Genomic DNA, 23,471 nt, shown 5'->3' on the forward strand with positions numbered 1-23,471 from the left:
ATGAGACCCTAAAATGACCTCTGTAACGTTTCTTACATCAGTCGTGACTTGGGTATGTCAAGTTCTGTGTTCGGATCGGAATAAAGCGCAGACAAGAGCCAGGTAGCCGCATAATTAAAGGAATCTCCTTACCCCCTATCACTCCCTTCCCCACTGACAACCAAAAACAAAGACAACCGAAGTAGCCCATTTTGCAAAACAAAAACATAACTTTTACCTGGCAACTTGTCAGAACCATTAAGAACTGTTTATCTCCCTGATGTTAGCTCAAAGGTTTCAAATCAGTTACCAGCTTCAGAATCATTAGCCACCCTTCATGCATGAACACTGTTTCAGTGCTTATTTGTGTACCACTCCCAATTGACAGGACATGCTAAAAAGGAATAGAGAACTTTTTCAGGGTGCAAATGACAGATATGTTTCTCTTGTGAGTGCCTGTGCCACACCACCAGCCTCCCCAGTCTGTGCCGCCCTGGGCAGTAAGTCTTGTCGCTTATTTGCTCAATAGTGTTGTTTGTATTCAGCTTTTTCCCCTATTTGTAACAGCTTCAAAATATTTTGTTTTTTTACTCACCAAGCATTGCGCTTTCTTCACTTAACTTCATTTTACACATAGTGTAAGGCATCAAAACAAGTATTCTACAGTTAAAAACATGAAAATATTTGATGCTGTTCAGCATTGTTTGATTTTAATCAATAACCTTACACATCCTAGCATTTATTTACAAAAAACAAATGCCGCTCGTGCAGTGGTGTATAAATTTGGGGCATGTTTTGCACATGTGCAGACAAAACACACAACCACCAGATCGAGATTAGCTGCATCTGTTTTTACTCTTATCTTTTGTCTTTTACTCTCTGTGCTGCATCCTGAGGGTCATTTTACAATTCAGCATGTGTTAGGGCCCCTGACCAACAGGCAGCAAACGACTAAAAGAACCATCAGCTGCAAGATTCAGCTTGCAGGTTCCAGATGTTGCGAAAGTCCTCTGACACAAGCACACATAAAATTACACAATGAGGCAAAACGCAGATGATTTTCTTGTGTTGTTTTGTTCACTATGTCTTAGATTGCTTGCAGTACAGTTAAACAAAACACTAAATGTTGTTATGCTAATATGAAAGTTGTGTTGACTTGTTTGCGTTTTTAGCACTGAAGTGTTCTGCATAAATCTGGACTGCACCAACAAAACAAGACACAGTAAAGTGAAAAACGTATAGAAATATAACTGGTCAAACCAACTATGTTCCAAGGTAACAATGCAATACCAGAATGTAGTGTGGTCTCTGACTGTTACCTTTATCAGTGCATTAGTTCTCTGCTGCTCCTCAACTATCAGCTGCTATCTGGACAGGAAGGAGCTCTGCCCTTAGCATTGGAGGTTATCAGAACTAATTGCTGTACACTTAAAGGGGACATATCAGGTAATACTTTTGTAGCCTTTAAATATATTGTGTTGTGTGTAGGAGTGCAGAAAAGTTGAATTTAGTCTCTCCAGGTGCTGCTAGGTATCTTTATGTTCTGTTTGGGTCATATTTTTCAGTCCATGCAGTTTTATCTATCATCTGTTACGTTTTTCCAACTGTTACCTTCAGTATTTGCTGCGGAACAGCTAAGTAAGGTCATGGACTTCCGGCTGATCAGTTTTGCATATCCGGCACATTTATTTCTCACTGCGATTTTGTAGTCCAAGCTAAAGTATGCCTATGTTGCAAGAGGATAGTTTCGGTTCGGTTGATGGGTGTATTAACCCACACAATTCATTACACTGTCCCCAGCATCAGAACCTCTTCGAAGTGCCTGGTTAAATTGAATTTTTTATGGAATTCTTCCCACATCAGTGGGGAAATTCCTATTTCCCCCGCTTCAAGGACAAGTGCCTTCAGCAACCTCCACCAGTATCAAGAATGATTTGCTGAAAGACTTCATCTGATTAAAGGGTCAGTTCCTTGGAAACGACGGACACAGCAAAGCAGTGAGCTGCAAATAATGCTAAAATGACAGCAAACTTTATTTTAAACAAGAATTTATTGTATGTTAATATGTGTTGATATGACCACCTGGTGATTGTTTTCATAGCAGTAGCATCTTGCCTTCTGCTCATGTTATGAGGACATAACCATGCTGCATATTTTAAATATTATTACATAAACAGTTTTGCATTGTTTTTATCCATTTATGACTTGTTTCTGTACTAAATAGTTGTAATCAAACTACAGCGGGTTAAAGTTCAGTGCTCTTTGACCTGGAGGGGAGCGGGGTGTGAAGTGCCTCAAAAGCATTTAAAGAGACGGCACCAAAACGAGTTGCTGTCATATGCACCTCAAAACAGGAGTAAAAGAAGAGCCTGTGGAGCTACAATAACAATGACTTTATACCAAAGCATTGCAGTTCCACTTTAAATAGACCAGGACTGAATAATTTCAGTGTGAAAAGGAAGGATTTAAAAGCATGATATGTCCCCTTTAAAACTAAACTTGCATTTTCTCCCTCTACAGATGATACACTTTTCTCTGTTTTTCAGTGTTTAACCCTGTCTCTAACCTAGACATTGCTTTTACTGAGACTAACTGTATGAGCTCTCTTTCATACTCTTGACTTGAAAACTGGCTCAGAGCAAATCTGCTTAGCTGTGTGTCTCTCCTAGATGAAGCCACTGAAGAAGCTACTACTGCCTTTAACGTTTTACTTGCACAAGCGTGATTGACACTGCTAAAACATTACTCCTGGCTCTGATTAATTGGTTCTGACCAGGAGCAGCGTATTTCTGCAAATGGCATTAGGAATACTGAAAAAAGGCAGAGGGGCTTGATTTTTTCCACAAATGATCTGTCCACTTTCTACTGTTAGGAGACATGGTGACAGTTTTAACAAATATGTAAAAATACATTTTAACAAAAGTTGCCTACTGCAGCTTTAAAAGCAATTTTTTCTTTCCACTGTCACTATGCTCAGTATGAGGCATTGCTGCAAAATCACTGTCTTGATGCAATCTGCTGGGTTTCTTTAGATAGAAACCTATTTAACTAATTTAAATACTAAACTAAATTAGATTGCACTGTTTGATTACTAGCATCAATTGGAATGTGTGTACTTGACTTGGAATCTGTATGATTTGATTGAACTGACTTTGTAAAGTGCCTTGAGACGATGCCCTATAAATAAACTACAAATACATTATTATTTATAGTCAGTTAGTTAGTTAGTTAGCTAGTTATTATGGGGCTGCATGGTGGTCCAGTTGGTAGCACTGTTGCCTTGCAGCAAGAAGGTCCTGGGTTCAACTTTCTGCATGCAGTTTGCATGTTCTCCCTGAGCGTGGGTTCTCACCGGGTACTCTGGCTTCCTCCCACAGTCCAAAAACATGACTGTTAGGTAAACTGATCCCTTAGGTGTGAATGAGTGTGTGCATGGTTGTTTGTCCTGTACATCTCCATGTTGCCCTGCGATGGATTGACGACCTGCCCAGATAGGCACAAGCTCCCCCATGACCCACATTGGAATAAGCGGTTAGAAGAAGAATGAATGAATTAATAATAAGTTACTAAAGATTGCACAAACTGCATGTTATCTAAAACTATGTAATCTAAGTGTCACTTGTTCCTGTCCAGGTAATGACAGGTAAATCTCTCTTGTTTCATTCTGCAGCATGATGATTAAAAACAGCAAGATTCATGTAGAGTGATCTGCTGTGTGACTCAAGTGTAGAAGAATTACTTTAACCTTTATGATAGTAATGGCTCTGGTCAAAAATGGACTGTACAAAAATCTTGAAATGTCTGAAGGTGTTTTGTTCTGTAAAGAAAAGTATTAATGTTTTTTAATCTGTTTTTAACAAGAACACTCAAACCAAGTTTATTTATTTATTTATTTATTTGTTTATTTATTGTTCTAGCATTGTATTTATTTAGTTGCTGAATTAATCTAATTTCTGTTTGTATTGACTTTATATTTGTTTATACGATGTTCGGTTATTTAGAACATTTTACTTGTGTCTGCTTTGTTTTCGCTTTCTGTTTCTTCATTTATTTCTTTATGGGGGGGGGGAGGGGGGGGGGGGGTATTTCATTTAATATCATACTCTTAATTAATCATAAAAAAGGAAATGAAATCCCTACTTTATTTTAAGGATGTACAACATCCACAAACATTGTGACACATACATGAGCAGTGTATGTACATCAAGGAAATATGACAATGGAGTTACGGTATGTAGCTATGATGAACAGAAAAAACAAAAAAACATAGTTGCAGTCTACTTACTGGGACTGGTGATGCCGGATACATCCCTTTCTGTTCTTCTTGTTCGAGCGCTGACTGATCGCACTGAAAAACATTTAAAGGACAAATTTATAAAATATGCCCAATTCAAAAAGCCTCAAAAGTCATAAGTCAAGTGGAAATCACTCATGCTATCAAAACGATGGCAGTGTAAGTTGAGCACCTTATTATAGTTATAAGTTAATAAATTAAGGAGTCTAGGAAAATTACTTCACCTCCGTTATTCATGCATGCATGCATTTATGTATCCCAGCTGATGTTTCCTTAAAAAACATAGTTTTCAAGTAATTCTTAAAACACATACTAGGAGTAAGTAAAACATATGCTCCTTTTCCACTTGTTCGATTTGGCCCTACTCAACTATACTTGGCTCATTTTGCGTGCGTTTCCATAAATCTTTTTCCGCACTGGTACCTACTTGTGTGGTCCCTGCTCCTGAGCAGACATGGCCAGGGCTGAGTAGGGACATGTGACGTTAACAGACTGCTGGCTACTGATTGGCCATGGGACCAAGAGAAATGAGAAGGTTTTCGAAGAGCTTGTGCAGAGAACAGTTATTAAACCTCAAGAGCGACTACAATAATATTAAGGACCACAATGGCTGGAACGGGTCATACTGAGATATAGTTTTTACTATTTACAAATCATAAACCATACCTGAAAGAAAAGAAAATGGACACATCTGCTTTCTGAATTACACCCAGGTGGGGCGCTGTATTTAATAACATCCAAAACCTGTTGATCACACATAAAATCAACTGTTCAGAGGCATAAACATTTTCCCTCAAAACATACAAAACAAAACCACCATGAAACAGTGTGTTTGGTTCGGAAATTTATTGACGGTCCTTAAGCGAACCAGCGTCTGCAGGAGGAGGGAGCAGGCAGAGAGCAGCTCCCCATAATCAGACTGCCTTCATCGGATCAAACGGTAGGAAGATCACACTGAATTCATGGTTCACGAATGTCCAATATCCAACCTGAAACTAACTTCACGGCAGTCAAAAGTCTGCAGTTTTGCCCTTTAAACTCATTGTCCTCATTATTGTCATAGATGAGACAAAATCTTCCTCATAAAGCCCAAAATTGTAACTTGAGGCAAACTATGCAGCATTTCCAGTCCACTTAGCAGCATCTCTCCTCTCCGCTTCTCAGTGGGTCAGTGGAAACACAACAGGTACTGTACCAAGTGGAGCAAACCGAGTGGTGCAGCTTTAAGAAAATGTAGGTAAGTTTTCCTGATTTTGTTTTATACCAGTGTGACCACTGAGAGGAAGACTAATGAGGAAGAGTCTTTTTTTTAACTCACTTATGGTTTGTGTTTGTTACAAAAGTAAATACAATGTATGCTTATGGAAACCAATTTGGCTTTACAACTGGAGTAATAAAAGGGGAAAAAGAAAACTAGAAAACTTGAAATGTACAGCTCAGGTTACCTTGTCAGATTCACTCTCTTTTCAAAGAAGTGCAGAGCTTGGTTATCTGATATCCCTAAAAATGCTGCACATGGTTGAATAAGTTTCTCATTTGATGAAAAGAACATTAGAGTTTAACCTAAAAGATTATAATAGCTGGTTCCTTTGACAGTAGCTGGTCTAAGAGTCATATAAATGCCCCTTCCTCCTAGCTGTCACTTAAGTGTAATCTGCACAATCAGTTCTAATTTATAGATTTTGGTGAGTTTCACAGTAAGCATGTGTTGATCCAGTTTTGCTAAACCACTGACTGTGGCTGCATCATCTCAAGAGTCAGATGGGATCTAATGTCCCTGTTAATTAAATTTATTATGGAGCCAATCTTCCCTGACACTGCACGGTAACCAGACCCACTCTTGCCTAAGCCACTTGAACAGGGCACATTTAAAAAAGTGTGAGCTATGGAGTAACACTGTGATATGTGAATCAGTTCCACATGAAAAGCTGATGGTTATCTTCTGTACAGTTTACAACTCTGGAGTATATCTAACTAATGTTAAAAATCAGTAAAAAACAATCCTTATTTTGCTATGGCAAACATGATGTTCATCAAACCTGTGGAAATGTGCCTGTTTATAGCGACTGCTAAGTAAAAGAATTAAAAGTGAACTCTGCATGAGTTGTTATTCTAGTGATGATGAAACAGTTTGATTACATGATGCAGCATTTTAGTGGCCTTTGATAGACTAACAATTTCACTTTTGTAAGAGTGAACGTATTTAATGCTAACATAAGAGATAAATCTGTGACGTGTTTCACTCTGTTGTTCCAACAACAGGAGATGGAACGTTTACAAGATGCTTCAGGTCGACCAGACTCTGTTCTCTCTGCACTGACAGCTGCCTTGATGAGATAACTTCATCCGCTGGCTGAGTCAGCCGTACCTTCCTGTTTTTGAGTTCTTAGAAATTTGTCTTTTACCACAAGGCAGCAAATTATGTTAAATTTAGTCTATGCTTATTAGACCAGGAAACTCAGCAGTTTCCACCAATTTTGGGCAAACTGAAGGTGGTTTCTCTGAGGCAGAGCAGTTGAATGTGTCACTATATACTGTGACTGGAAGATGTGAATAAAGCTACTTGTTAAGGAGTGTAAGGATGGTAAGACAAAGTGTGCACTCTATGCAAGCTTCTGCATCTGTACCTTTAACAAAGATGTCACTGGTCCTCTGGGACTAAATGATCATAATTGCATAAAGGGAAGAAAACTGACGCTAAGTTCCTAAGTTTATACTCAGAAGTCAAATTTTAAAGTTTCAAGTGGGACAAAATTCGGTAAAAAGTCTCAGTATTCTGCCTTTTAAAGTCTGAGATTGCTCTCTGTACTAGTCTTCAAAACAAAATATGGCTGCCATGTGCACAAATCCTATCAATTCCTGCACTAATAAACTGTTTATTTGCGCATCTGACAGTTTCTATCTCATTTAATCAGCCACATATAGTATTCAGAACTGAACATGTATCAAATGCAGTGAAACAAACTGACATGAGCTTATAATGCTGATATTAGTTAGTCTATTTGTTTAGCCTTTAAACCTTTCTAACCTGCAACCAAAATATTGTTAGGTTTAGTGACATAATTCCCAGTGCTGGATTTTGCACAATTCTAACATTTACTGAATTAAAACACAATTTACTGTGTTTCTGGGCAAAAACAATTATGTGGTTCTGGCCATTCAGGAGTTTCAGCATTGGCCGGGGGAACGTTCAGAAATGACATTTAGTTGCAGCAAATTATATAGGGATGAAGATGTTACACATTTTAAAAATTAATGCCCAATCGTTTTGTCATAACTGAGATAAATTCAATATAAATATTCTGAAAACATGCTTCATCCGTGTCTAATTTAGACAAATGTTACTATTTCAAACTGCAAATGAGCAATCAGACTCAATGAAGGGAACCAGTTTTTAGCAAGTCGATGACACTCTCAGTCTTGTTTGCATGTGCATCTCATTTATCCTAGACATACAACTCCTGTAAAGACAGCTTTATATGTCTGAAAAAATGTAATGCTTTCTGTCAACCCAGAATGCACTTGAAATTATGTTTTATGTTTATTAGTCTTTCACTCCACATATTTGCCATTCATGCATGACAAGAAGATAGGAATTGTTGAAAGAAAGCCATAAGAAGTCAAGTTTTCCACAAGCCATGTTGGGGACATAACAAACATGTAGAAGGACGTACTCTGGTCAGGAAAAGCCAAAATCTAAATTTTTGGTCTAAATGCAAAACTATATCTGTGGCAGAGCAACTGACAAGCAACTACAACCCTCAACACACTGTCTGCAAACAAGTTGGTGGCAGCATCATGCTGTGGGAATTCTCCCGCAGGAACAGGGTATCTGGTCTGAGTTCATGGGGAAACAGTTGGAGCTAAATACAAGGCATTAGTTAAAGACATGATGTTAAAGGCAGAAAAAGACTTGAGAATGGTCCAGTCAAAGTCCAGACCTAATTCCAATTGAGAATCTGTTACTGGACTTGAAAATTACTTTTAACAGACCCTCACTTTCCAACCTAACTGAGATTTCTGTGTCTAGATTTGCAATGCTGGTAGACATTTCCAAAAAGACCAGCAGCTGAAATTGTAGCCAAAGACTATTCTGCAAAAACAGACACAAGGGGGTTGAATAAAAATACACGCCCACTTTTCAGACTTTTAGCAACAGTCTTATTCATTATAATTGTATAAGTCATGTCTGTATATATCTCAGATCATGAAAAATATAGAATCTGTCGATGCTTACAACTAAAAACATGTCTGTACCTATTAACTCTTCAAAGGGAAAATAAAGTCTGGAAAAAAATAAACAGCACACAAGTACACACCCTTCTCAGACATAAACTGCTTTAAACAGGCAAAGATTACCAATGCAACAAACATACATGCAACACCTTTTTATCTGGAAGTGCCATATCTGTACAACACGTGTAGCTGTGTAGTTTAATATGAAAGTAATGTACCAACTATTAATAAGCAAACATGCGTTACGTAAGTCAGTGAGGTTAAATCTAAACCACAGGAGTGACATCTGCAATGTGTTGATACAAAAGTGTGTTTGTCTACAGTGGAAACTGAACTCACCTGCTCAGTCTTGTCTGAGGCCTCAAACACACACACAAACACACCATACCTATGTCTATTTTACTTTTAAAGGCTTTGTAATCTTTTGTCATATTTTCCTCATGAGAGTGCTACGTGCAGCAGAGGTCACTACACTTATGTGATGCATGAAAATGGGAGTTGGTTTTAACACTGAAGGAAAACTTGAACTTTTGAGGGGTACTGCAAGTCACAAAATCTCCCAGAGTAAACATACGGATGTATGCGTGTTTGCACCAACATTCAGCTTATTGATGTCATTTGTGGTGTTTAGGGAGGCCTATAGCATCTGGGTATGCGTGTGTTTGGCACAACCACTTGAGAGCACAATCATGCATGCACAAATGCATCAACTGATCAGTCACTGGTGTCAAATGAATACAGAAACAAATAGTTGTAAAGTATGCCACACTTTGCAAAATTTAAATACAGGTCCTTCTCAAAAAATTAGCATATTGTGATAAAGTTCATTATTTTCCATAATGTCATGATGAAAATTGAACATTCATATATTTTAGATTCATTGCACACTAACTGAAATATTTCAGGTCTTTTATTGTCTTAATACGGATGATTTTGGCATACAGCTCATGAAAACCCAAAATTCCTATCTCACAAAATTAACATATTATTAAAAGGGTCTCTAAACGATCTATGAACCTAATCATCTGAATCAACGAGTTAACTCTAAACACCTGTAAAAGATTCCTGAGGCCTTTAAAACTCCCAGCCTGGTTCATCACTCAAAACCCCAATCATGGGTAAGACTGCCGACCTGACTGCTGTCCAGAAGGCCACTATTGACACCCTCAAGCAAGAGGGTAAGACACAGAAAGAAATTTCTGAACGAATAGGCTGTTCCCAGAGTGCTGTATCAAGGCACCTCAGTGGGAAGTCTGTGGGAAGGAAAAAGTGTGGCAGAAAACGCTGCACAACGAGAAGAGGTGACCGGACCCTGAGGAAGATTGTGGAGAAGGGCCGATTCCAGACCTTGGGGGACCTGCGGAAGCAGTGGACTGAGTCTGGAGTAGAAACATCCAGAGCCACCGTGCACAGGCGTGTGCAGGAAATGGGCTACAGGTGCCGCATTCCCCAGGTCAAGCCACTTTTGAACCAGAAACAGCGGCAGAAGCACCTGACCTGGGCTACAGAGAAGCAGCACTGGACTGTTGCTCAGTGGTCCAAAGTACTTTTTTCGGATGAAAGCAAATTCTGCATGTCATTCAGAAATCAAGGTGCCAGAGTCTGGAGGAAGACTGGGGAGAAGGAAATGCCAAAATGCCAGAAGTCCAGTGTCAAGTACCCACAGTCAGTGATGGTCTGGGGTGCCGTGTCAGCTGCTGGTGTTGGTCCACTGTGTTTTATCAAGGGCAGGGTCAATGCAGCTAGCAATCAGGAGATTTTGGAGCACTTCATGCTTCCATCTGCTGAAAAGCTTTATGGAGATGAAGATTTCATTTTTCAACACGACCTGGCACCTGCTCACAGTGCCAAAACCACTGGTAAATGGTTTACTGACCATGGTATCACTGTGCTCAATTGGCCTGCCAACTCTCCTGACCTGAACCCCATAGAGAATCTGTGGGATATTGTGAAGAGAACGTTGAGAGACTCAAGACCCAACACTCTGGATGAGCTAAAGGCCGCTATCAAAGCATCCTGGGCCTCCATAAGACCTCAGCAGTGCCACAGGCTGATTGCCTCCATGCCACGCCGCATTGAAGCAGTCATTTCTGCAAAAGGATTCCCGACCAAGTATTGAGTGCATAACTGTACATGATTATTTGAAGGTTGACGTTTTTTGTATTAATAAACACTTTTCTTTTATTGGTCGGATGAAATATGCTAATTTTGTGAGATAGGAATTTTGGGTTTTCATGAGCTGTATGCCACAATCATCCGTATTAAGACAATAAAAGACCTGAAATATTTCAGTTAGTGTGCAATGAATCTAAAATATATGAATGTTAAATTTTCATCATGACATTATAGAAAATAATGAACTTTATCACAATATGCTAATTTTTTGAGAAGGACCTGTATATACTATAAACATGTTCCTATAAATATATTCCTCTGAACTTTACCCTACACTTAAAATAGACCCTTCTTTCACACAGGCAAAAGAGGACACAAACATTAAAGTATACAGTGTCTTTCTACATCCTCCTGATATTTTTATGTTTGCTCAGGGAGGCCACGCAGCTTGTGTTTGAGCAGGAAGATAGAGGACGTGAAGGATCTTCCCTCCCTTTTTTCTCTCTGACCTCTTTTAGGGAACTCCCTTCCCTTTAGAGTGAGACATTTCGATTAACACATAAATCAATGTTGCTAGTTGTAGACATTGCAAAAGTAAAGCTAGAGCAAATCTTTCAAAACATAGGGAGTGATATTTCAAGTATAATGACAGGCATTCATTTCAGTCAATTATCTCATTCTGCCTACAGCCTTCAACAGACCCTTTACTGTCTTACGGTGACATTGAGAAGTTTATATACACTTATCATGGAGATGAACATCACATTTATACTGTTTTCTCTTCAGGGTGAAATGATTAAAGAACAATTTAAATTATTTTGCAAGAGACGAAAATGTTGTACCCAAGACAGGCATGGTTGGGCTAGTAGGATTTTAAGCCTATTCCCTAGCCTGTCCCAGACTGTCATCCTTATATGAAAGGCTATTGATTAAGAACCCGGGGACAACTCGTGAACTGGAAATAAGCCCCAACTCCAAAATCGACGCTTTCAAGCACGACTGAATTATTTTACTCTCTACGAGTAAAATGCCTTCAGTAAAAACGTTGAGCTGTTTGGTTACCACGACAAGAAGTATGTTTGGAGTGGTCAAGGTGGGGCTTATAAACACTGATCTACCACTTCCAACTGATCTAAATGTTGTTATTTTGTACTGCTGCTATTTGTGCGTTTTTTCTTCAAAGTATTTGCCACTGGCTGTGAAACAAATTAATCCTTAGGGATAATACAAATTACCTTGACCTTCACCTTGACAGCCAAGCACGGTGGAGGTAGAATCATTCTGAGGGACCTTATTTACTGCCAGAGAGGACTACCTCCAAATGAATCCAATGAACCTAAAATTTTTAATAAACAGACAATCAAAAGAAGAGTGTCCACATATCCTCTCAGAGTTAAGTGTGATGGGAACAGAAAGTCTGTGGTTTTTCAACTTGCCGAAGAACATTCAAACAGTTATTAGTGGGATCATGTGTGGATTAAGTATATATGTGTAATCCACACATCAGTATTATGTAAAATTCAGTATCTAGTCTCATGCGATCTATTCCACCTGTTTCTATCTAGCTTCAAGAAAACAGACTTTCTTGCAGTCTTTAGTTTTAGCTACAGTTCTGACTCCTAAGGTTTCTTTTTTCTCTTGCAGAGTTGCTCTGGATTTCTGGCATGATCTATATCACCTTAGGGTAGGTGTGGACAATTTTCTTGCAATCATAATTTGTCAAGTTGAACATGTGCATGCAAAAAGGTTAAATGTCACTGAGCTCCGTCTTGGTTCCGGCTTTTCAATCTTCCTCCATTGTGTTTTTATGGCCCTCATTACACATGTTGAGGGTATGCTGCAAACAGCGTTTCACAACACTGGGGAGTGGACAAGGGGCTGGGGGCAATTATGAAAAAAAGAGAGGGGGAGTGAAAGAATGAAAAGAAAGAAAGCGAGACTGAGCGAAAAGGCCAAAAGGCCTTTTTTCAAGATAGTTTCTTACGGCCCGGATAAGACCTTTAGTTTTTTTGCACCAGGGCCTGCACCAAAGTAAGCCTCGCAGAGAACACACCCTCACACCCACACAGCACCCAAGTCATGCAGAAACATGGATGTACGAGCAGTTTGGGCAAGACATCGACTTTGACCTTTGAAACACACTCATCCCGAGTCCTGATGCCGAAGCGACAGACTGGTGACACCTCTTCCTACTTCTGCTTCACTCAGGACACTCACTGAAAACCAGCACTACTCTGCCAAACACACAAAATCTGTCTGTTCTCTTCACAATGCACACTAATGTGTAAGTTACGTGTTTGTGACATGACTAAACCAGAATGCTGCTGCAGTCCATTAAAACAATGTGACCGTTTTAGACATGGATCAAGTAAAGTTGTTAAAACCCAAGAGTGCCGGTTAAATATCTCATAGAGCTTTTATGAGATGTGACTTCACCTGAGAACTATCCACTTATTGTAAATCATAGCTGAACAACTGAACAAGTGAGTTTATTTACTTAGAAAGTCTTAGAAAGGCAACCCAGGTTTTGAAAAACAGCCTTAGCATTTGTAAGTTTGCACAGATTTTCATGTTTGGATAGAGGAATTAAGAAGAGGCAGCTAAACAAACATTGTCATTCCATCTTAACACTGAAGCATGCAGCATCATGAGCCTGATCCACGGTCTGATGCAGAACTTGTTTGCACATTGTAAGGGTGTGCACAGAGAAACATATAAATCTGTTTTTTCTCTGGACTTTTAAAGTGCAAAGAAATGGTATTTCTCCACCTCAGATTTCTTCTGTCTTTGCCTTGTTGCTTCAAATTATCACACAATTTTCAATATTTGAGATAACCTGAGAACATAAAACAGTTTTCCAGTGATGATTTAATTTTTTTAAGGAAAAACAGACAAGCTAAACCAGCTGCTTTCTATGTAAACCTGTAATTTTCTCACTTATTATTTTGGACAGCTGGTTTCAGTTCCAATAGCCACACCCAGGCCTGATTGCTGCCAGATCTATGGTGTGAAGAAATCACTTATATAGAACCTGTCTAACAACATGAAGTAGGCAAAACAACATCTCAAAAGCAATACATTGGGCTCAGAAAGAAATTCAAGAGAAATTCAAGAATAAATAAGAAAAAGTGCAGCATGTATTTACACAGATTATCTTTTATTTTTAAACACTTTTGCAATCTGACACATATAAGTGCGACAAAAACGTAGAACCAGAACCGAAGGTGAACACTTTAGCGGATTGTTACGAACATTAAAATATTTATTCAAGTCATGACATGAAATGGCTGCTCTTGCCAAAACATTTTCCCTGCCTGAGCCCTGACTCTCGGCCCTGCTAAACACAACATGCTTTTCATTTGTCCTATAATAAATGTTTCAACAAGTGTGTTAGTTAATCAGATAACAGTGCACAGCTACCGCATCTGAAATACTTAAACACACTCGTATCTGCTCTAATAGCCACGTCTGGATGCCAGTTCACACACTTCGACCGTGCATCAGAACCTCTCTGAGCCTGCCATTATCTTTTTACAGGTTTCTCCAGGCCTCGGGCGTGCAGTACAACACTAGCCGCCTGTTGTATCAGCTGACAGCTCCAGCGGCCAGTATCACATCTTGGCTGCAGATAATAAACACAAAGCAGAGTGGACACTTGAGAGCAGGCTACGCATGCCGGCGAGAAGAGGAACATAGACATAGACTGTTGGTCTGCAGCAGCAGGGGAAGTCCAGGCTGCAGGTGACACTTGGTAGTGAACATATTGGATAAAAATTAAAGAATTTTGCTTTTGTTTCCACAACTGATTATGCTTCCATACTCCAAATACAGAGGAGAGCTCTGCTCGTATGGTTAGTCCACATTCTGATATACAGGGGTTGGACAATGAAATTGAAACACCTGTCATTTAATGTGGGAGGTTTCATGGCTAAATTGGACCAGCCTGGTAGCCAGTCTTCATTGATTGCACATTGCACCAGTAAGAGCAGAGTGTGAAGGTTCAATTAGCAGGGTAAGAGCACAGTTTTGCTCAAAATATTGAAATGCACAGAAAATTATGGGTGACATACCAGAGTTCAAAAGAGGACAAATTGTTGGTGCACGTCTTGCTGGCGCATCTGTGACCAAGACAGCAAGTCTTTGTGATGTATCAAGAGCCACAGTATCCAGGGTAATGTCAGCATACCACCAAGAAGGACGAACCACGTCCAACAGGATTAACTGTGGACGCAAGAGGAAGCTCTCTGAAAGGGATGTTCGGGTGCTAACCCGGATTGTATCCAAAAAACATAAAACCACGGCTGCCCAAATCACGGCAGAATTAAATGTCAACTCTCCTGTTTCCACCAGAACTGTCCGTCGGGAGCTCCACAGGGTCAATATACACGGCCGGGCTGCTATAGCCAAACCTTTGGTCACTCATGGCAATGCCAAACGTCGGTTTCAATGGTTCAAGGAGCACAAATCTTGGGCCGTGGACAATGTGAAACATGTATTGTTCTCTGATGAGTCCACCTTTACTGTTTTCCCCACATCCGGGAGAGTTACGGTGTGGAGAAGCCCCAAAGAAGCGTACCACCCAGACTGTTGCATGCCCAGAGTGAAGCATGGGGGTGGATCAGTGATGGTTTGGGCTGCCATATCATGCCATTCCCTTGGCCCAATACTTGTGTTAGATGGGCACGTCACTACCAAGGAGTACCGAACCATTCTTGAGGACCATGTACATCCAATGGTTCAAACATTGTATCCTGAAGGCGGTGCCGTGTATCAGGATGACAATGCACCAATACACACAGCAAGACTGGTGAAAGATTGGTTTGATGAACATGAAAGTGAAGTTGAACATCTCCCATGGCCTGCACAGTCACCAGATCTAAATATTATTGAGCCACTTTGGGGTGTTTTGGAGGAGCGAGTCAGGAAACGTTTTCCTCCACCAGTATCGTCTAGTGACCTGTCCACTATCCCGCAAGAAGAATGGCTTAAAATCCCTCTGACCACTGTGCAGGACTTGTATATGTCATTCCCAAGATGAATTGACGCTGCATTGGCTGCAAAAGGAGGCCCTACACCATACTAATAAATTATTGTGGTCTAAAACCAGGTGTTTCAGTTTCATTGTCCAACCCCTGTATATACATTTGAAAAACAGTGAAGCAGATTTTACTTTTATTTTAATTTTAATGACAATGGCTCTTAATAACTAACTAGCTAAAAATGATAAAGCACCAATTAAAGTTTTTTAATTTAGATATCTTAACATATGAAGTTTGTTTTTAGATTTTCTGTTTTTTCATAGAATATTTGCATTGACTTGATGACTAAAAGTACCAGCAGCATTTTTTAGATCTATTTTAGTCTTTTTCTTTACATAATTTCCTACAAATATCAACATCCCATAGAAGAATGTCTTTTTGCAAAGTTCTATTTTTTTCTTTATTTTAAAACCTAAAAACATAAATAAAATGTATTTTTCAAAAGGATGGAGGGACAGACGGACAGATGGAAAGGCAACATAAAATAAAACACCTTCTGCAGAGTTATACGATAAATCTATGCACAAAACGTTTTTGGAAATCAGTAGATCTGAATGCCTGAGTTTATCTAATTTACTTGGAAAAACAAACATTTACATTTTTCATCATCATGTATTTACTTTCACACAGTTTCACTGCTATTTTCACAAGTTTTTCCCAAGCTTAAACCTCTGTAAAGTACAAACCCACATTTTTGGATCAAACCACAGCACTGTATATGCATGTCCACATGTTCCAGCACCTTATTAGCCTATTATTCACAGCCTTGTAGCTTTCAAATTGAAGGTTAGACCATCCCCGGCATGCTCTGCTAGATGACAGGGCAAATATGTCTCAACACAGTTTATAGCTCAACTTTCAAGTTACCATCTAACAATTGCTCCAGGCTTTGAATCAAAGCCTTGCTCGCCCTCCAGTATAAACAGGCTAAAAGTCATAATGCAGCATGGAGTGAGGTACCTGTCACACAGATAGTAGTAGATTTGGAGCGTATGTGTGCTTTTTTCTGAGTACGACATGAAAGCACATACCAGGAGATGTGTACTTAGAAAATAATGACTCTGTGTGTTGTTGTGTTCATACAGGTTACTCATTGATCCAGACAACTTAAGGGAGTGGTGTACAATGCAGGGATCAGTGCCCCAAGTACAAGAGGTTGCATGTATGCATAGATATGCACACAACCACCCTTAAACATCAAATATCACCATTGGTTTTATATGGGCAATCTTTAAAATCTGCTTGTGTGTGAGAATGTTTTTCTTATTTTCTTGCAAACAGACACACACATGTCCACACACAAGTCAGACACCCTGGATGCTTGTCCAAACACCCCTTCACACTGAACAGAAAGGACCTTTCACAACACATCCACACAACAGATTAAATGCACACCTTGTAATGGGACTCACACACACACACACACACACACACACACACACACACACAGAGGAGGAAGAGGAGGAGGCGAAGCAGCATGACCCAACATGTGCTTGGCTCCAATGAAAAACTGTCAGACGCTCCATCGCACCTAAAGTCTCTGGGAAGAGGAGCCGGGAAAGCTGGCCTTCTGAAGGCTATGGTCCATGTCGGAGTTCGGAGGAGAAACAAAAGGAGGGGGGCTTTTGAGCTCTGAATGGAGAAATAAGTGATAAAGCTGCCTGCAACAACAGAAAGTGAAAGAAGGAGACAATACTAGACAGAAGAAAGACAAACGCAGGGGACAATGGCTTGTGTGCATGTAAAGATATGCTGTGATGGTTTTGGAGCCTTATTTTAAAAGATATATAACAAAATTAAAATAGCGTAAAAGTAGATGAGAATAACCTGATGACATGTAAATAACATACTGTAAGTACCTAGTACCTAAGTAGTACTGTTTAATCTAATTTAATTTGCGAAAATGATGCATTCATACATGCAAATTAAAAAAATTATGTGCAGATTTTGGTGCTCATGATAATAAAATAAAAAATGAGCAAAAATAATTCACATCATAAAAAACAAAACAAAACAAATAAAACCGTAGCTTACAGTAAAACCAACACTTACAGTAGGTAAATTATGCATGTTAGAACAATTCAAAGTGCTTCAGTGACAATCTTTACTGTTTACTGCATACTCACTTGACCTCCAAACGGCACATGTTCAGCAGATAGAAAATAACATTAAAACTTTAACGTTGTTTACAGACCCGAAGTCTCACCAGACACAGACACACTTGTATATGTGTCAGGTGCATTTCTGGTTAAATATGTTTGTTCATAATTCAGTGAAGTAATTGATTACTCAATTAAATGTAACTAACCAAATGTAGCTAGTTACTACCCACCTCATGCCATGACACCACAACCACAGTGCTTGATAGCATGTTTCTACTTTCTAACAAAGTACTAATTCACAATTTTTTTATTACTTTGACTTGGCCAATCCAATATAATACCTGTTTTCTCCTTCAATAATTCTTCGCTTAAGTCTCACACAGACTAATGACATTTATTATTATTTTTTTAAATCTTAGTTTTAGAGTCATTTCGACCCAAATGCAACAAAATATGCCCAAACTATGACCATACGACCGCTGTGCTTTATCAATGGTTGTTGACTTTCCAGTTCAACTGGCCAGTTGACAGATAAGGTGGGGAGAGTCTTCGAAAGAGTTTTCATTCACCCAGCAAAGTGCTCCTCAATTGAACAAAGAAGACTTATTTTGATCCATCCTCTCAATTTTATAAATACACAATTTTAGACACACAAATTCCTCTATTTATATGAGATTCATTTCCGGTTCCTTTGACCTTTTTATGTGTTTTTCTGCATCTGTTGAGTGTCTTTGGCCGCACGTGTTATTGCATGCATTCTCGCAGCCAGTCATAAAACAAGCAGAACCATTAAGCTTGGTTAGATTTGATCCAGATGCATAAAGCATCTCGTTCCTCCGGACGGAAAAAAAGGTCACCTGCGTCACCTTTCTGTCATGATGTCACAGCCTGTTTATGTGACTGTGAGCGGAGCCAAGAAATGGATCAAAAAACCACACCCACAGCTCCCGCAGCATGGGGCCGTTTGCAAAAGGGGAATTTTATAAATGCATAGATTTGAGGAGGAGCGGTGTTGAAAAATGTAGGCTTTTTACTGGGCGTTCTGTTGAATAAACCCAAAATGTACTTTTTTTCTTTTCATAAATATGAAGAGATAATGGTGTTGTCCCGGTGAAAGGATCCATTCTCTCACCTGGAAACGAGGATTTCTTCATGGCTGCCGATGTGTCTTCCCTTCGCAGTATTTTAATTCAAAAGCGGAAAATATCAAGGTGTTGTTTGCATCCGTAACTTTCCCAGACTGCTTCTCTCCGTGCGTCTCTGCCTCCTTCTGTATCACCTATGGACGGATCAGTCTCAAAACTCGCTCTTGTGTCCTAAACTCCCTAAACTTTGCCCCAGTCTTTTATTCCCTCGACCTGCTTGAGGAAACAGTTTATGTGTTGAATATTCAAATAATCTCACCTGCGCTCCTGACGCACGCCCTATCCCAGGAGCGGGAGTGGTTTACAGTAACTGTGCGGGGGCTTTCGCCTATCAGCAAAGGAATAAAGACTGCTATCTTACCTGTGCGCTCAGGGAGCTATCTGGCGTGGATTGTTGGATTGGGAATCTCTGACTAAATTAGTGTGCTGGTCTAATTGTTGCGCAAAGTTCAAATCGACATTTAACTAAAATGCGTTTGCGTGGAATCTCTTATCAGTGCATACACAAACCACCTGTGCACAGTGCTGACAGGCTGCAGTGTGTTTGGTGTTGGGTTGTGGCCTGGTAAACTGTTTGGACTATAAACTTTAAGTCTTGGTGGCGCCACGTTTAGCAGCTAGATGAAGCGTTCAGTGGTTCCAACGACCTTTCCCCTTTCAAAATCTGAAATGTCAGACTGTGTCATCCCGCTTCACGCTCATCAGACACATAGATGCACATCCTGCCGGCGGGTCTGAGCTGCAGAGACTTCTTTAGGTTTCTGCGTGGGTTGATCAGTTTCCTCCAAGCACTCCAATGCATTCAAGAAGGAAGTCCTGAGTGACTGAGGAGAAAATTTAATGTTTGTACTGATGTAATGTTTCAGTTTGCTCTCTCTAAGAGCACCTGTCAGTATTCAAGCTCCTCACACAAGGCGAATCAGCCATTACCTTGCTTCATGTAACAAATTAAATTACTTGTGGAACTAATTTTAGTTTTCCTGCAAGAAGAAACAGCAACTAGTGATCTTTGCAAAAATATTCCCCAATCAATTACATCAAACGTATTCATACCCTTTAAACTTTTCCAACTTTTTTCACCTTACAATTACAAACTTTAATTCATTTTGTTGAGATTCTGTTATATACACCAGCACACACTAGGGGTTGATTGTAAGGTAGAAAACAAAAAAGTTCAATGTGCATTTGTATCCAGCCCCATTTACTTTGATGCCCCTGAATAAAACCCACTGCAAAAAAATACCCTTCACAAATCACCTAATTAGCAAAACAAGTCAACCTGTGAGCAATTTCATCTTAGTACAAATAAAGACGTCTATGAGGTTCATAGAGAACATTAGAGAACTATCAGCATCACGCAGGCCAAGGAACACAGCAGACAGACAGGTCAGGGGTAAAGCTGTGCAAAGGTTTGGAGCAGAGGTAGGTTCTAAAACATATACCAAGCTTCAGATTCATATCAAGCACTGTCCAAATCATTATTTGCAAATGGAAAGAGTATGGTAACACTGCAGTCCTACAAAGACTGGGTTGTCCACCTCAACTGATTGGTTGGGCAAAGGGAGCAGTAATCAGAGACGCAGCCGAGAGACCCCTGGTAACTCGGGAGGAGCTGCAGAGAATCTGTTGTGAGTGGCGAGAAAACTGTTGTTGAAAGGAACCCATAACAACTCCTGTTTGCTGTTTGCCACACATCATGTAGGGGATGGACAATACTTAAAAATGTGCACTGGACAGATGAGACCAAAGTTAAACTCTTGGTTAGAAAACGTACACTTTCCATTATTCTAAATACACCATTCCCAATGTGAAACATGGCCACCATTAGGATCATGGTATTACTAAAAAAGTACTATATAAATTAAATCCTTTTACCATTCAAATCTTGTTTAGTCTGTGAGATTCTTGAGACTTGGACAAGGGTTCACCTCCCATCAGGACAACAAGACATACAATTTAATGATTTAGAACAAATCAGATCATATTCATGTTAAAATGGTCTAGTCAAAGACCAGACCTAAATCCAATTGAGAATTTGTGTCAAGACTTTAAATTGATGTTAGCAGAAGTTCTCCATCCAATTCGCCTGAGCTAGAGGTATTTAAAAAACAAGAAGACTGGGCAAAACTTTTAGTCTTACGATTTACAAAACTTGCAGACTATAAGCATGGTTGGTCCTACAAAGTATAAACCCCTAGTAGCTGAATACAGATTTGTTCCACATTTTGTTAAATTTAATTAAATAAATGAAACCATCAGAAAAAATACATAGACATTTGTGACTTTCACAACTGTCACAGGTTGTTGTTTTTTTGTTTTTGTTTGTTTTTTCCAGGTTAAACAGACAATATAACAACGTGAATGATTAAAAAACAAGAAGTGGATCCACAAGTTTGAATTTTGTCCAGATTTTCTTTGATTCACAAGGTCAAAATGGCAAAAAGAGGTCCCACTGACATATGGTTAAATATCTCTTGGTAAGTTGCACCTCATCAAGTTACTGGTATATTTCTGGTCAGATGTTTGACAACTCTTCCTGACTGAACTAATATTTTTGAGGTTAAATAGGAATCATTTTCGTAATGGAAGACCCTGTTGTGTACTACAACCATCTGACCCAAACCGACACTCTTAGACTTCAGGACAAGGTTCTTCCAGGGCAGGTCGCCAGTCCATCACATTCTGTGCCTTCTGGAGAAAAGAGAACAGTTACAATAAGAATTAGTTTTGATATACTGAAGATGAGGTAAGCAGATCTAAGAATACTCTACAGGCATGGTGGAGGTGGCATCATGCTTAAGGGGCTGGACTGCTGCCAGTGGTGCACAAGTTGGATGAAACAATGAAGAAGGAAGACAAACTCAAAATTACTCAACCACATTTCACATCAACCACTGGGGGATTTAACCTGACTTTTGGGACATTTGCTTTTATAAATCAATAATATGTCAACCACATCCTGATTCTGCTGTAAAAGCCAGGTGCACTTTAATCAGAAAAATAGGAGTTAGTGCATTAAAGTATTTTCCACCTTCAGACCCAATCTGTGTGGAAAAAACTGTGAAAAGATCATCTAAAACTACGTCACATCCAAACAGCAACCTACACCACTGAAAGCACCTACAGATATGAACAACTTTCCACTGTTTTTCTTATATATTCTGCAGATCAGGATATCGGATACCGAGTTGTTTTTCTTCAAAGCTGGCTGTCAACACGCAAGATTTCATTTGGTTTCCGTCCACATTTGTGACAGAGGTTCATCCGCTGTTTATCTATTGCTGCTTTGCAGTATTTTGCATGTCAGCTTTCTGACACAGATCTTTTATGCTGTTTCCTGTCACAATGTTCTGCAGAAATTGTGCTGCACGTGTGTGCTGGCTCTTGTTTTACCTTTTAAAACTGAGAAAAGCAATGTAAGAAAAAAAAAAAGTGCATAAAGTTCATTTAAAAAAAAACAAACCTGTGGTGCCATGTGGATGCTCTCGCTGTAATTGTGCTTTGGTTGCGTTTCTCGGAACAGTGGTCTCAGTTTCCGACTCTCGCTGCAACTTGTTGCACTGTTTGGTTTCCATCTCACTCTGGACCATTCGTAAGTGGTCCCACTTAAAAGCACGTTGACAAAAAACAATAGCCGTGTTCCTGCACTGCTCATCGCTGACATTTCTCCCACTGACACACAGGAAGACACGTTTCACACTTCAGGGTCCTGTAGACCATCTTCGTGAAGAAAATAAGATAGAACCTTTGACCACAAACCCGCCACAACAGTAAACATCCACTTTAAACTTTGCAACCATTTTTTCCTTTTACCTAGCTCTTTGTGTTGACTCATACAGTCTTTTATCTGTCAACCTTAACTAGACATGTTTGAACAGCTTCAAGATTTATAACGTGTGAAAGCCCACTATTTGGTTAAGTGAACACATGGACCAGCTGGAGTTGGTGGTGGTAATAAATTATGCTTTTTCTGCTTGTGTGGCCTAATATTGATCTTTAACTCATGTTTTTTGATCTATTATAAGCTCCATTTTCCTCTTTATTTTCAAGAACAGAATTACTGTTTGTATGTCATCTGACATTCTGTCAGTCATTTTGGACCCATATCTTTGTGAAAATAACAATTTCAGCTTTTGAAATAGTAAACATTATGAGAAGTTACTTTAAGATACTCCAGAATGACAGTCTGGCAAGCAGGCAGACGTTTATACTACTGAATAGGTTTTGTAACCATAAATCTGGCACTGTACGCCTACAGTTTCTCCTAACTCTGCCCACACTTACTATAATACCTGAGACTTTTACATTCACAATCACTGATTCCCTTGTTGTGGGGTGAGCAGGTAGTGGCTTTAGTGTAAAAGCAGACCACTATGTGTTAAGAGGTGGTGGGAGAGACGCAAACTGAAACCCTTAAAACTGGCAGCCAAATTACAGTATTTAGTCCCACTGAACATATTAGGACCAGTTACAACCACTAACTCCACTGTATTTTGTTTGAAATATATTTGGCAGACCATCATAAAGTAGTGCATAGCTGTAAAATCAAAGGAGAAATATA

At 39.5% G+C, this 23,471-nt stretch overlaps 1 protein-coding gene across 3 annotated transcripts in view; it reads right to left on the reverse strand.

Moving 5' to 3' along the window:
- Nucleotides 1-19,080, reverse strand: part of LOC124862407 (septin-9-like) — a 111,928-nt gene extending 92,848 nt beyond the window's left edge. The window contains exons 1-2 of one of the 3 annotated variants that reach the window (XM_047356298.1): nt 18,898-19,080; nt 4,265-4,327 (exon numbers count right to left, since the gene is read on the reverse strand). In XM_047356298.1, the coding sequence (XP_047212254.1) occupies nt 4,265-4,288 (24 nt within the window). In that variant the 5' untranslated portion in view covers nt 4,289-4,327; nt 18,898-19,080. The remainder of the gene's footprint in view (nt 1-4,264; nt 4,328-18,897) is intronic. The other 2 variants (XM_047356299.1, XM_047356300.1) reach the window with 2 other exon arrangements.
- Between the last annotated feature and the right edge of the window lie 4,391 nt (nt 19,081-23,471).

The sequence above is a fragment of the Girardinichthys multiradiatus genome, chromosome X (assembly GCF_021462225.1).
Source record: "Girardinichthys multiradiatus isolate DD_20200921_A chromosome X, DD_fGirMul_XY1, whole genome shotgun sequence".
Taxonomy (NCBI): domain Eukaryota; kingdom Metazoa; phylum Chordata; class Actinopteri; order Cyprinodontiformes; family Goodeidae; genus Girardinichthys; species Girardinichthys multiradiatus.